Raw genomic sequence first — 15318 nt, forward strand, 5'->3', positions numbered from 1 at the left:
TTACATAGCTTTTGATCTCTGCAATTCCCTTTAAGGCAATTAATCTGATGTTAATAATCAGAAATGTTTAGAAAATACACACATACACACCCATACCCACACATACATATATGAAGTTGTCCATTGCTAGACTGTTGTTTTTTTTTTAAAGATTTTATTTATTAGAGAGAGAGAGTAAGAGGGCATAAGCTGGGGGAGGGGCAGAGGGAGAAGCAGGCTCCCAGCTGAGGAGGGAGCCTGATGCAGGACTTGATCCCAGGACCCCGGGATCATGACCTAGGCCGAAGGCAGCCGCTTAACCAACTGAGCCACCGAGGTGCCCTGCCAGACTGTTTTTAAATATAAATAATTATCAAAAATGAGTTGATTACATATATTTTTATGGGAAGGAGTATATTAGAACACTTAAAATGAGGAAATCTGCAGTCTGTCAGTCCAGAGTCCTAATACTGTCTGTCCAACGTGCTAAGTGGGTGAGTGACTGGGCTAAGTTACTTAACCTCTCTGAACCTCGGTTTTCTTGGCTATAAAACTGAGATGATAATGTCTATAATCCATACAGTTACTGAAAGATGACACATGGAGTGCTCTTAACATAGTGCATATCAGGTATTAATTCCATGGTAAATGTTAACTATTACAATTTTAACAACAAATACTCTACTATGGAATACTACGGAATCACTATAATTACCGTAGCTCTGGATTAAATGACATAGAAAACTATTCACTGCTAAATGGGGGTGCCTGGGTGGCTCAGTTGGTTGGGTGACTGCCTTCGGCTCAGGTCATGATCCTGGAGTCCCAGGATCGAGTCCCGCATCGGGCTTCCTTGCTCGGCAGGGAGTCTGCTTCTCCCTCTGACCCTCCCCCTCTAGTGCTCTCTCTCTCTCTAATAAATAAATAAAATCTTAAAAAAATAAAAAATAAATAAATTTGCTAAATGGGAAGAAAAGTTACAAAACAGTACATAAAGTATAAACTTGTATTTTAAAAATATATGCATAAAAAGACTGAAATAAATCTATTAATTGGAATATTAGTGATTTAAATTTTCTTCTTTTAAAAAATCTGTATTTTTTATAATGAAGGTGATTTGCTTTGGTCATAATGAAAAAGAAATCTCTTTTATAAAAAAAGAAAGATGTGCTTTGACTTAAGTGGAAAAATGAACTTGAGGATTTTTCTTTTTTTTTTTAAGATTTTATTTCTTTGAGAGAGAGAGATAGCGAGAGAGAGCACAAGCAGAGGGGAAAGGGAGAAGCAGGCTCCCCACAGAGCAGGGAGCCCTATGTGGGGCTAGATCCCAGGACTCTGGGATCATGACCTGAGTCCACGGCAGACGCTTAATGGGCTGAGCCACCCAGGCACCCCTTGAGGATTTCTTAACCATGGAGTTCTGTGCGCCTCCTGAAATAGATCTACATTTTAATGACTGAGGAAAATGAGAACAGATTTGAGGACTGTTCTAGCTATTTCAAAATGTCTTTGGGGGATAGTAATGCAGCCTCCTAAATTAGTACATGTTCACAATCTAGATACCTAACAGAAATTACATGCCAGACTGTAAGGAAATTTAATTTGTTCAGTTTCTTCTTTCTTTTGTTTCTAAAACCACCATTAATGGGCAAAAAGTGAAGTGTCTGATTTTGGACAGAGAGATTATTTTAACCTAGTGATGTGAGTAGCCCTAGGAAAAAGGACATAGTGAGGAGGGTACCATGGGACCAATGGTTTCTTTTTAAGGAAGCCACAGAAATTTTTAAAATCCTACTTAAAAAGCCCAATTACAACAGCTAATTGCTAAGGATTTATAGAATTTACATTTAAAAGACAGAACTCTTTGTATTTCCACTAAACCATGCCAAGCAACTGCCTTTTCAAGAATCAGGAGACTTGGTTTTATTTCTGGCTTCACTGTTATAAGGCTACATGGCTTTGGGCATATCATGAAAAAGAAAATAAATGCACTAGAATGACATTTCGTTACTTTTCAACGAGAAATATGCAAAGCAGACTGGAATACTTGGGTTGGCCGCTCAGCCCCTTTTCTCCCCTGTAGGAAAGTCATGGTGCCACATCAAGAAAGGCTGAAGACCAATATCAAACAGGATGCTTGTGAATGCTTGAAGAGCTCATAATCAGGGAAGCATGAATATTTACATAAACCCAGCAATACCAGGCACGCACTGACTTAAGACCCTTCCACTTTTAGGCAAATTACTTAAGCTAATTTTGCCTCAGTTTCCACGTTTGCCAAAAGGATTTACTCTTACTCTGTATGTATGGTGTAGTACAATCCTGCATGGAGACAGACCTGAATTTGAATCCTGGCTCTCCCACATGCTAGCTAAGAGATTTGGGACAAGTGACTTGACTTCTCTGAGTTTCAGCTCCCTTATCTGGGAAAGGAAGAAGGAAATATTACAGGTACCTTATAAATTTATTGTCGGAATTGAATGAGATACTGCAGTTGGGTGCTGATTCCTGGTAAAGTGCTCCATAAATAATAACTTACTATCATCGCACAGAGCTGATCTAAGAAAAATAACACAATATGGGAGGGGAAAGTGGTCTGAAAGGTAATTTTGACATAACGTACCCACAACATTCCTGTAATCTCAAAGTTAGAGCTTTAGAGAGACTGTTAAACTCTTATCGTATTTCACTTCCTCCATATGGGTCTGGCCTGTTTAAGGCCGTTCCCGTGTATTTTCTACCAAACTGTGCCACTCTGTGTTTTCCTCTCCTTTTCCAGCAGCAGGGCTCTTGTCTACAGTTGGGGAACAAATAGCTAGATGTGGGCATTTCCTATTTCCGACCTTCCTTCAATCAGCTTCAGGATACTACTTGTTAAAGTAAGAAGCCCTGTTATTGGGATCCCTGGGTGGCTCAGTTGGCTGAAAGTGTCTGCCTTCAGCTCAGGTCATGATCTCAGGGTCCTGCGGTCGTGTCCCACATCAGGCTCCATGCTCAGTGGGGAGCCTGCTTCTCCATCTGCCTGCTGCTCTACCTGCTTGTGCTTTCTCACTCTCTGACAAATCAATCAATCAATCAATCTTAAAAAAAAAAAAAGGAGCCCTGTTATTGAGTACTATCAAGGAGCATCGTATCCTCAACAGCACTTGTATGTGCCTAAAAATTTTAGTCTACGACCCTGCCATTTGTCATAAACATACTCTATGTCTACCAGCCCCATGCAGCTAAATCTGTTCAGTAGTGCTATCTATATCTTACTTTGTCACCATTCTTTGGTCAAGTGGGTGTCTATAAACTTTAGTTCTTTCTTCCTGCCCCTTTTACTTCAAAGTCATTCAGGGAATACTACTGTTAAGCTATGCCATGGAGGTCCAAAAAATGAGTAAGTAACAGCCCTCAAGTTGTTCAAAGCTTAACAGGGGAGAGAGATATAAAAAGAATTGTATAACAAAGCAGAGAGGCAGTCTATACTGTGGTATCTTTAGGGAGAAGGACATTATGGGCGAGACAAAAAAAGTGGTGACACTGCAAGAGATCAATTTATTACTATTTTTAGAGAGGGAGAGAGAGAGAAAGGGGGTAGGAGGGACAGAGGGAGAGGGAGAGAGAATCTTAAGCAGGCTCCATGTCCAGCGTGGAGCCCAACATGGGGCTCGATTTCACAACACTGAGATCATGACCTCAACCGAAATCAAGAGTTGGATGCTTAACCAACTGAGACACCCAGGCACCCCTCCAAGAGATCAAAATAGCCTGTCAATCTTGAAAAAGAACAAACTTGGGAGGACTCATACTTCCTGATTTTAAAGGTTGCCACAAAGCTACAATAATCAAAACAGTGTGGTACTGGCATAAAGACAGACATATAGATCAATGGAATATAACTGAAAGTCCAGAAATAAACCTATGGATCTATGGTCAACTGATTTTTGACAAGAGTGTCAAGACCATCCAATGGGTAAAGAACAGTCTTTTCAACAAACGGTACAGGGATGTCTGTATATCTACATGCAAAGGAATCAAGTTGACACCATATACAAAAGTTAACTCAAAATGGATTGAAGGCCCAAATGTAAGAGATAAAGCTATAAAAAGCTTAGAAGAAAATACAGGTGTAAGTTTTTGTAATTCTGGATTAGGCAATGGTGTCTTAAATATGACACCAAAAGTACAAGCACCAAAAGAAAAAATATAAAAATTGGACTTCAACAAAACTAGAACTTTAGTGTTTCAAAGGTCATAGTCAAGTGAAGACAACCCACAGAAAGGGAGAACATATTTGCAAATCATATATCTGATAAAGGGTCTAGTATTCAGACTATAAAAGAACTTTTACAACTCCACAAAAAGACAACCCAATTCAAAAATGGGTAAAGATTTCTTTTTTTTTTTAAGATTTTATTTATTTATTTGAGAGCGAGTGAGAGAGAGAGAAAGGGAGCAAACAAGCATGAGCTGGGTGAGGGGCAAAGGGAGAAGCAGGCTTCCCGCTGAGCAGGGAGCCCGATGCGGGGCTTGATCCCAGAACTCGAGGATCGTGACCTGAGCCGAAGGCAGATGCCTCACCAACTGCGCCACCCAGCCGCCCCAAAAATGGGCAAAGATTTCAAGTGACATTTCTTCAAAGAAGATACATGGGTGGCCAATAAGCACATGAAAAGATGCTCAACGTCTGAGTCATCAAAGAAATACAAATACAAACTAAAAGCACAATGAGATAGAATGCCTATAATTTAAAAAAAGGAAATAGAAAAAATTAGAGGAAATGGTGAGGAAATAGAAAAATTAGAACCCTTGTACATTGCTAGTGGGAATGTAAAATGGTGTAGCTACTCATGGAAAACATTTTGGCAGTTCCTCAAAATGTTAAGCATAGAGCTACCACATGATACATGTGGTATATATGTGAGAATTGAAAACATATCCACACAAAAACCCGTACATAAATATTCACAGTATTATTCATAATAGTTAAAAAGTGGACACAACCTAAACGTCCATCAGCTGATGAATGGATAAACAAAATGTGGTATATCCACACAATAGACTATTATTCGGCCAGAAAAAGGGAGGAAGTACTGATACATGGATGAACATTAAAAACATTAGGCTAAGTGAAGAAAGCCAGTCACAAATGGCCACATACTGTATGACTCCATTTATGTGATCTGTCCAGAATAGGCACACCCACAGAGACAGACAGTAGATTAGTGACTGTCAGGGAAACGAGAAGTGAGTGCTAATGAGTAGGTTTCTTTTTTTGGTGTGATGAAGATGTTCTGGAATTAGCGGTGGTGGTTGCACAGTCTTGGGAACATACTAAAACCCACTGGATTATATACACTTTAAAAGGGTGAATTTTGTGGTATGTGAACTATACCTTAAAGTTTAAAAAGGGGGCAGATATTTTGAACTAGATCTTAAAGATTGGGCAGACAATAGTGGGAAGAGAATTCCAGGCAGAAAGAACAGAATGAGAAAAGGCATGGAGGCCTCCCAGAAGGTAATGCATTCAGGGAAGTAGAAGTGGCTCGGGGGCTGGAATATAGGTATATGCGCAGGAGTGGCGGAACTGACCAGGTGGCAAAGGGACAGAAAACGAAAGGCCTGCGTGCTGCCCAAGGAGGAGGTCATGGGGTGCCTTCAGAACAGGGTCTCTTCCCAGGAGAATGACCTAACTACATTGCTTGGCTCAACCCATTTTGCCAGAGAAGCCTCCTTTCATCAACTCAGAATCATCTAACAATTCCACTCCAAGTGGGCAAGCCCAACACTCATTTTCCTCACTATTTATAAAATCCATTTATTTACAGCATCAATTATTCAAAGTTTTCTCCCCATCAGAATAGAAACTCCTCAAGGGCAGCTAATCTCCTGTTTCCAATCCCGACTACATAAACGCAAGTACCGAGTCCTCTGTGAAACTGCAAAGCAGGGTAACGAGACTGGCAATTTCAACAAAGTTCTGAGCTTTCCTAACTTTATAAATCTCTGCTCATATCGTCATCCTGTTTGGAACGCCCTCCTACTCACAAATTCGTTCAAGACTTCACCATCCTTTGTGGTCTATTTCAAATGCTACTTTGTTAAGGCCTTCTTTGCTTCCCCACCTGATACAAAGAGAGGGATGAACTCTCTCCGCTTTTAAAGAGGGCATATTTTGTACTTTTCTTATGGTGTGATTTCCCCATACCTTATACTGCTGTTATTTGAGCACTCCTCTCATCTCACACATCTCTTACCCCACATTTTCTGGAATCTAAGCGCCTTGGGGTAAGGTCCATGTCTTTCCCAGCTTTGCAGCTCCCAGCACGGTGCTGGGTAGAATCTGAATTGAACTGTCCAACTAGTGGCAAAAATGATGGAATCAGAGACAAAAATAAGCACTCACTTCTCATTTCCCTGCAAAACAGAAGTTTTAAAAAATCCTAGAAGGAACTACACAAAACAGGACGCAGGCACAAATAACAGAGTGTATGTTGAATCAATCTGTGACCACTTGGCTTGTTTATATCTGGTCATTTTCATCACAAGGATTTCATTTCCCTAGAACTCCAGAGGACTCAGACAAAGAGTAATGGTCTCCCAGCTGCTGCGTTCCCTAGTCTGTGGTTTTCCTATGATATAAACAAAAGATTCTGGAGGTATGGTCTCTGTTAATATTTGCTGGTGTGGGTCTGGGGAAGAAACGGGTGGTGGTGGGGGGAGTGTGAGGGAAATCCACTGAGGAACTGACAGTTCATATAAGCAACACCTGGAGTGTTAAACTCCCCTACAACTGTTATTTTACTGGGGGAAAAAAATCCACTCTTCCTTTGGTAAATGTAAAATTCTTTTACCAGCTGCATTCCAATCTAAAGTGTGTGGCAGTTCAGGAGAGATGGCAGCTGGAACAGATCACATGTAGGATACAGTGAATGTTCACCAGCAGCTAGGGGATAATCAGAGCCCAAAGAATGAATCTTCAGAGCCGTGTTCCTTTAAGAAAATGGGTTAGCCTCAATTTGCCTGCTCATGTGCTACTCATAAACACCGAGAATACTGGAAATAACACATCCACATCTGATTGGTGGAAGGATCAACCTTTTGAATAGAAACTCTGTGACATCAGCTATTCAGGACTCCCCACTTAGCTTCATAAAACCCTGCAGCTTAAGTTTTGGTTTTCATCCTATTTTTGTTAAATATTTACAATCTACTACAAAACTAAATTCAGACCAAATGTGTGCTTACACAACCCTGTGACACGGCCACTCCTCCTGACAAGAGGGAAAGGGCACCAACACTGATTGGCACCAGGCCAGTCACTCCCTTCATGCTCCGTTTCCACAACACTGGGAGGCAGAGAGCTGCATTTCACATACTGATGAGTTCACTCGGGCCCACAGAGGTTAAGTTATTGCTCAACACCCCCAAAGGAACAATGAGGAGAGTTCAGTCCGTCTGACTCCAAAGCCAGTGTTTTTTCCACTGTACTCTGCTATTGGCCAGTATGCTCCAGAGAAGTTCTTTCTCCAGAGTTTGTAAGAATGCTACAAGAGCCTGATAACTCAAGAACAGGCATTGGCAAACTTTCTGTAAAGGGCCAGACAGTAAACATTTCAGGCTTTTTGAGCCATATGGTCTCATGACTTACTTACACATTAATTGTGTCTGCCACTGTAATACAAAAGCACCCACAGATAATATATACATGAATGAGCATAGCTGTGTTCCAATAAAACCTTATTTACAAAACCAAGGGGTAAGACTTGGGCTACAGGCTGTAGTTTGCTGACCCCTGCTCTAGAAATTCTAGAGTGGGCAGCTTCATGTTATTTGGATTAAAAAGTCAATAAAGAACTGCCCATTTCCAACTTAATTAATCAATAAACAAGAGAGTCTTCCATAGCCTGTATGGTCCATGCAATTCAGGAATTCACATTCTTTTAGGAAGAAAAGATACGGGCACATAAAAGCCAAATCGTAACACAAGGCAGCGTGTGCTCCAGAAGGGGACGGAGGCTGACTGAGGTGCCACCACATTAGGAAACCAAGGTTCACAACCTCATCAAATAATATTGTGCTCAGAAAGAGTCAGAAGTTACTGCTGTAAGCACTAACAAAAACACCCGTTCTGGTGAGACCACATTAAGGTTTTTAGCATGTGTCAGATACTAAACAAAGACATCTCCTGTAGACTTAACAAACACACCTGTTCCCTGTCTCATTCTCAGAGGACAAGCAATTGACGTAAAGCACAAGATAAACTCATCTCCTGGAGGCCTTCCGTTCTCTCCCAGCTGACACTTGAGGCAGTGAAGAACCCAAAGAAGCCACAGGCCAGGGCTGATAGCAACCACTTGGGGTCACTCTTGGAGGTCTAAGAAGAAGCACTTCCCAAAACCTCACCTTGCTCATGGCAGTCAGGGCAGGATCGCAGGCAGCATCCAGATCTTGAACCAACAACTGGATGCTGCTAGAGATGACACTGCAAATCAAACAAATGATGGTGGTCATCACTTCAAAGAAATAGCTTTTTGAACGACTAACACAGCCCCTGCCAAATCTTTTAGGCACCCATATCAAAATTGGATTCATCATTTCATCAGAAAAACTTGAGTTTGATTTCAAAAGGGAATGGATGACAATGAGGAGCATTTTGGCCCTTCATTCTTGCTGCATGTCCTGGTCTTATTTGGGTGTGTCCCCACTGAGTCAGGTCACAAAATTCCATGGCTAGTCTCCCTAATCACTCCACCCAGAATCCCTCCTTCACTTCTTACTCCTAAAGCACCTGTTTGCTCAAAATGTTTGAATCAGAACTTGAAAAAAAAAAAGTTGAGAAAAGGAGAGGAAATGACCTAAGAAGAGAATCTTGATGTTTCCTTAGTAAGGCCTACCCCAATCTCATTTACTGAACACAACAAAAATACCACAAGGCAACACCAGCGAAAGAACTATTTTGAGAAGGCTTTACAGTCTGAACTTCTTGGACAGACACTTTCCACCCCAACCACCCTCTCCACGCTTCCCCCCACCTCTGACCTGGCTAAAATCAAGCTGCTCACACTTTATGTTCTGAGACACTGAAGGAGGGGCTGGCCCTCTGTGGATTTGGGGTGGGGTGGGGAGTGGACAGGAGGCCTTGGACTTGACCTTCCTGTAGGGATGGTCAAGGTAGGATTTCTTCTCTTTGGTTATTCTAGATAGGGCAATAATAAAGACCCCGTAAGCTAAAAATGACTGCATCTGAGCAGGCCAAATGGGAGGCAGCCGCACTAGCTTCTAATGCTTCTTCTTACTGGCTACTGGAGAATAATCCTGATTCAACAGGGGGCCCTGGAAACCTCTTAGGTTCCTGGTGACCTAAAGCGGACAGCCTGAGACATGCTGCTTTTTGAGGGGTAAAGGGCAGGCCTTAAGCAAGTATGTGCAAGGTACATACGTGCTGAACGTATCCATTTCTCCAGTCAGATTGATTCGTTCAATCAGACTTACATCAACTTTTTCCTTGAGTTTTTCTTCTAGCTATTAAAAATAAGAGAGAAAAACATGCTTAACAATGATGCAAAGGAGTACCATCATAAGAATACTTAATATTTACTGAGTTTGATGATTCAGGTACAATTCCGGGCACTTTTCACATACTGATTCATTTAATTCTCACAACCCCATTAGGAAAATTCTATTATTATCTTTATTTTACAGAAGAGAAAATGGGAGGTGTGATAGTACGTGGTAGGGCCAGGAGTCAAACTTCCTCCAGAACCTGTGCCCTTTAGCACTGGGCTGCTGTACTTACCTCTTATGACACACTGACAATTCATTTCATTAATGTTAAAAAGACCCCAGTTTTCAAGATCCTCCCTGCTCCATGAACTGCAGGCTTACTTACTAGCACTGGAAGCCTCTGATGGTGTGTGACAGTAAAATCACTTAAAGAATTCAATGAGTGCTACAATGGGCCACCCACTATGTTAAGGTGTTGGGGATACAGAGGTAAACAAAAGAAACACAGTCTGCCCTCATCAGCCTACAGCCAAAGAGAGAAACACTGGCCATGCTCCCAGCCACCTCAAAGAAAAAGACAACTGACCAGGAATTGTAAACATCTCAAAGCATCCTGGGAATTGACTCACCCAGCACTCCCAAAGCTACTGATGACACAAACTCTTAAGAATAACGAGTGTTTTGTCTTAAATTAAAAAATGCTCTTAGGGGTGTGTAGATTAGTGTAACCTTTCAGAAGGCAATTTATTTAAAAAGCAGAAATTTAAATATACACACTCTTTAAAACAGCAATTTCACATCTAGAAATATACTTCAATGATAGTGATATACAAAGATCTGCAAGTATTCTTTGCAGCATTCATTAATTCAACCACAATTTTCAGAAAGCCTGTTTTGTGCCAGGCTCTGTAACAGAGTAGGTGAGTTACTCAGTGAACAAAACAGAGAAGATCCTCTTTGCATAAAGTTTACATTCTGGTCTTGTTTATGTTAGTGACAAAACTGGAAACAATCCACATATTTGTAGGGGACCGATGAAGCAAATCACAGTGAAGGCTTTCAATGCTTCAACTCTTCAGTGGCCTTTTCCTGTTAAACTAAAAATAAAATCCAAACTTTCTATGATTTCGGTCCTGCCTGGCTCTCCGGCTCACATCTTCTTTTCTCCTTGCCTGCTTGGCTTAACTTACTGCTATAACTTAGGGTTCGGGAACAAAGCAAGTTCATATATACCTTCTCAGGGCCTTCATACTTCACACTTCCTGAAACACTCCTTGCTCATCCCTCCGAACCAGCTCCCTTGCTTTGCTACCCCCCACCTCCCAATCCTTCCACACTCCTCACCTGGCAGTCTCCTTTGCTCACCCTCGGTCTCTGCTTCAATACCACCTCTCCGCAGAGATGCCCTCCCTTGACCAGCTACTTCAGTAGGCAACTCCCTAACTAGCACTCACCACAAAACTGAAGTTATATCTTGGCTCCTCCTTTAGTTCTAAGTTCCCTGACAGTAAGAAACTGTCTACTTTGTTCACTACCGTTAATTACCACGAAATATAGTGCCTGGTCCTTACCATAGTGCTTCCTAAAGATCTCTTGAATGAACAAATGCAACAACAGGTGTAACAGTGTTACAGAATTAATGAGTCGATATTGATACATTATTGGCATTGTTTTTTAAGTTTTTATTTTTCAATTCTTCACCGCCTGGATTCTTGTCTCTGGTTTCTCCCTCCATTTTTCTGCCCTCTTTCAAAGGAAACTGGATTGTTTGCTCTGTAGAATTTCCCATAGTTTGGATTTCGTTGATTGTACCCACGAGGTATTAATTAACATGTTCCTCTGTTCCTTGTATTTTCTATAAATTGTAGTTTGATGTAGAAGTTTGATCAGATTCAGGTTCTTCTCTCTCTTTTTTAGAAAACTATTTCACAATGCTGTTGTGTATTTTTATTTTAAGATTTTATTTATTTGTCAGAGAGAGAGAGAGAGAGAGAGAGAGAGAGCGAGAGAGAGCACAGCAGGGGGAGCGGCGAGGGGCAGAGGGAGAAGCAGGATCCCTGCTGAGCAAGGAGCCTGATGAGGGACTCGATCCCAGGAATCCCAGGACCCTGGGATCATGACCTGAGCCAAAGGCAGAGGCTCAACTGACTGAGCTACCCAGGCGTCCCAGTGTTGTGTATGTCTATCAGGAGATACATGATGCTTGACTCTTTTTTGTAATGTCAGCAGCCATTGATGGTCAATGCCCAGATCCATTATTTCATTAGGAGGTATAAAAGAATGATGTTCTAATTCTTTCCTTCATTAGCTAAAATTCTGCTATAAAGAGATATTTCCTGGGGCCCATGGGTGGCTCAGTCGGTCAAGCATCTGCCTTTGGCTCAGGTCATGATCCCAGGATCCTGGGATCGAGGCCCGCATCAGGCTCCCTGCTCCGTGGGATGCCTGCTTCTCCCTCTCCCACTCCCCCTGCTTTGTTCCTGTTCTTGCTATCTCTCTCTCTCTCAAATAAATAAAATCTTAAAAAAAAAAAAAGAACTTCCCTTTATTTACCAGTATTCAATTCATACCAGTGGTTCCTTAGTGTCTTTGAAGATAAGTGCACTAAAAAAAGAGAAATCATCACAACCACATGGATTTAAGCATATTTGATGTTTTCAATGCATTGCAGTTGACTTCTCATTGATGCTTATACATCCCATCTTTGACCAGCAGAGCTTATTTAGGTTGGCTTCTGTATTAGTTTCTTAGGCTGCTCTAACAAATTACTACAAACGTGGTGGCTCAAAACAAATTTATTCTTTCACCGTTCCAGAGGCCATAAGTCCAAAATCAAGGTGTTGGCAGGGTAGTTTCCTCCTGGAAGTTCTGAGAGAGAAGCTATTCCATGCCTGTCTTCTATCTTCTGGTTGTGGGCAATCTTTGGTGTTCCTTGGCTTACAGACACATCACTCCAATCCCTGCTTCTATCTTCATGTGGACTTCTTCCCTCTGTCTGTTAGATTTCCCTTTCCTTTCTAAGGACGCCAGTCATTGGATTTAGGGTTCACCCTAAACGCAAGATAATCTCTTCTTGAGATCCTAACTTAATTACAGCTTCGAAGACCCTAATTATGAATAGGGTCACATTTACAGGTATATCCTTTTGTACAATAAGCCCAGTATGACTCCTGAATCCTTCTGAAATGAGTCACCATCTTTGATATTTTTCTTGCTTTTTGCATGACATGATGCTCCAGGCTCATCATGTACATTTCCTGTCCCAGACCTGGAATTACTCAATTCTGAGGAATCTCTGGTTTCTTTTAGGGGAAAATGGTATTTAGAGATCACTATATAGGGGCTAAGAATGTACTGACTTTTATAATCAGTAAAAATAATCTTCACTAGGGATGCCTGGGTTGCTCAGTCAGTTTAAGCATCTGCCTTCAGCTCAGGTCATGATCCCAGGGTCCTGGGATCGAGTCCCACATCGGGCTCCTTGCTCAGTGGGGAGCCTGCTTCTCCCTCTGCCTGCCACTCCCCCTGCTTGTGCTCTCTCTCACTCTCTCTCTGACAAATAAATAAAATCCTAAAAAAAAAAAAAACTTCACTAAATAACAAAAAATTTGGCTACATCTATCATGAGTCATCAAAATGGTCTTTGATCTACTAGTACTTCCAGAACTTTAAGTATCTATTCTAGAAAAATGCAAAACATGTTAGATGTTCTTTAGAGGATTACTTCACTTTTTTTAATTTTTATTTTTTTTTAAAGATTTTATTTATTTGACGGAGAGAGAGAGAGAGAGAGAGCGCACAAGCAGGGGGAGGGGCAGGCAGCAGGAGAAGCAGGCTTCCCACCGGGCAGGGAGCCTGATGCAGGACTCGATCCCAGGACTCCAGGATCATGACCCGATTCTAAAGCAGATGCTTAACCAACTGAGCCACCTAGGCACCCCTGTAGGATTACTTTAGATGCAAAAACCTGAAACAGCATATATAATTATGAGGGGTACTGTGACATAATTTACGGTGTTATCCCTTAATGAAATAATACGTAACTATTAACAATGTTGGCAATAAAGATATTATAGCAACAGGAGAAATGCTAGTGCTGTGATGTTAATAAAAACAACAAAGGGATATGAGATTGAATTAAGTTAAGATTATAGCATACAAAACTATGTTCATGAAAAGGGACTGAAAGAAAATACTCCAAATTGCTAATATGATGGTGATGGGATTAAGTCATTATTTTAATGGTTTTTCCCCTTTGGTTCCATGGTTATTTTACTTTAATTTTTACTTTTTAAAATTAATTAATTAATTATTTACTTAGTTTACTTTTACTTTTATTTTTTAAAATACGCTATTTTATGTGTGTGTCTTCCTTTTCTGCACCCATGCAAAACAGTTAAATAGATAGTGTTTCTTCATCACTGAACTCTGGGACCTCTTGCCTTGGAGGTCCTCACAGATACTGCTGTCCTGCCCTGGGAGTTCTTGGGCTCAAGGGATTGCTGTCTCTGGCTCGAAGGCCAAACCTCTACAGATCATTCCCTGTGTGACTCAATGTGACCACGTCCCCAAACAGAGCATACTATTGCCTCTGGCTGGCTTAACCTCAACTGTGAAGTTCTGGGGGAAACACTTCTTATTTTGGCCTCTTGTAGTCTTGCTCTGGCTTACAGGCACTCCAAGCAGTACTGTCTGAACCATAATTTATGACTACCTTCCCATGATCCAGACATGTGTAAATAATAAACCCAAAAAGGGGGGAAGAGCACAACCTTCTCCAATTATTTTCCTTCTCTTGGCCTTAGGTGAATTCCAGACCAAATGTGAAAAGGAACTTCTAATCCCACGTCGAAGGCTAAATGGAAAATTCTTCTGGGTCTTCCTCCTGCTAATGGGGAGCTCCAGGAGAGGCATCACCCTTTCCTGCTGCATAGTTCCTGAACGTCAGCATCCAAACAATGGTTGTTTGTTTAGGCAGACTGAGGATGCTATGTACATTTCAGGAGACACATAAAAGCCCAAAGGATTTTGCTTAGCCTAGTTAACACTTCTGAGAATGGAATCACTGGTTGTGACTCATCACCACCAGAGGCCGGGTCCTAGCATCGTTAGGTTTGTCACTGCTTTTCCCATATGGGAGACAGTGCTACTGACCTACTTTCAAGAGGGCATGCCCTCTGAGTAGCTGAAACAACTCTGGGGAGGAGATCAGTCACACTTTCTTGCCCAGTCTCCTTTTAACAAGGCTCCTCTGTAAGATGGCTGGCTGGACCATCTTCTGGCTGGACAGCAAGTTTTCCTCTATGACCAACTGGTCTGCCCAAGGTTGTACATGGCTTGTGAAGGCCCACAATTTTACCTGCTGAGTCAAGAGGCCCAGATGGTTCAGGAAAAGGAGGCGGTGGGCAGCTCACCTGCTGGGTGGTGGCCAGACAGTACTCTGCTGTGCTTAGGATGCTGCAGATGAGGCAGAGCTCCTCTAGAGTGAACTTGGCTACTTCTGAGCCTTCCTTTTCCTTGAGGAGGCTGCTGATGGTCAGGCCTCCACTGCTGCTTGTGGTTCTGAGGAAAAGGAACAGGAACTGGTTAGGCTGGGACTTCTCATTTGCTTCCTGAACTGGTAACTGCACATCTTAAGACAAAGAAAAGGGGGAAGGAAAGGCTGGACATGGCCCAAACAAACCCACATACAATGAGCTTTTTCCTATTGACCTTACCTTGACTATCATCTGTTTAAGCTCTCTGACCATCAGGAGTAGGAAGAAACAATTCCAACAGTGAGCCAGTAATCAGTCACATTAACTATGAGGACTCTGATACTCACAGAGAAGGCTGCTGAGTGGCCTC

The 15318-nt window shown here is 41.8% G+C and overlaps 1 protein-coding gene across 3 annotated transcripts in view; it reads right to left on the bottom strand.

Annotated features, from left to right (window-relative positions):
* The window catches only part of VPS53 (VPS53 subunit of GARP complex), a 138398-nt gene that overhangs the window by 32231 nt on the left and 90849 nt on the right, over positions 1-15318 (bottom strand). For all 3 annotated transcript variants that reach the window (XM_025851566.2, XM_025851565.2, XM_073879314.1), the window contains 3 exons: positions 14886-15033; positions 9407-9489; positions 8371-8449 (listed from right to left, as the gene is read on the bottom strand). In XM_025851566.2, the coding sequence (XP_025707351.1) occupies positions 8371-8449; positions 9407-9489; positions 14886-15033 (310 nt within the window). The remainder of the gene's footprint in view (positions 1-8370; positions 8450-9406; positions 9490-14885; positions 15034-15318) is intronic.

Source organism: Callorhinus ursinus, unplaced genomic scaffold (genome assembly GCF_003265705.2).
Source record: "Callorhinus ursinus isolate GAN/ISIS: 27379988/994484 unplaced genomic scaffold, GSC_fseal_2.0 scaffold34, whole genome shotgun sequence".
Classification (NCBI taxonomy): Eukaryota; Metazoa; Chordata; class Mammalia; order Carnivora; family Otariidae; genus Callorhinus; species Callorhinus ursinus.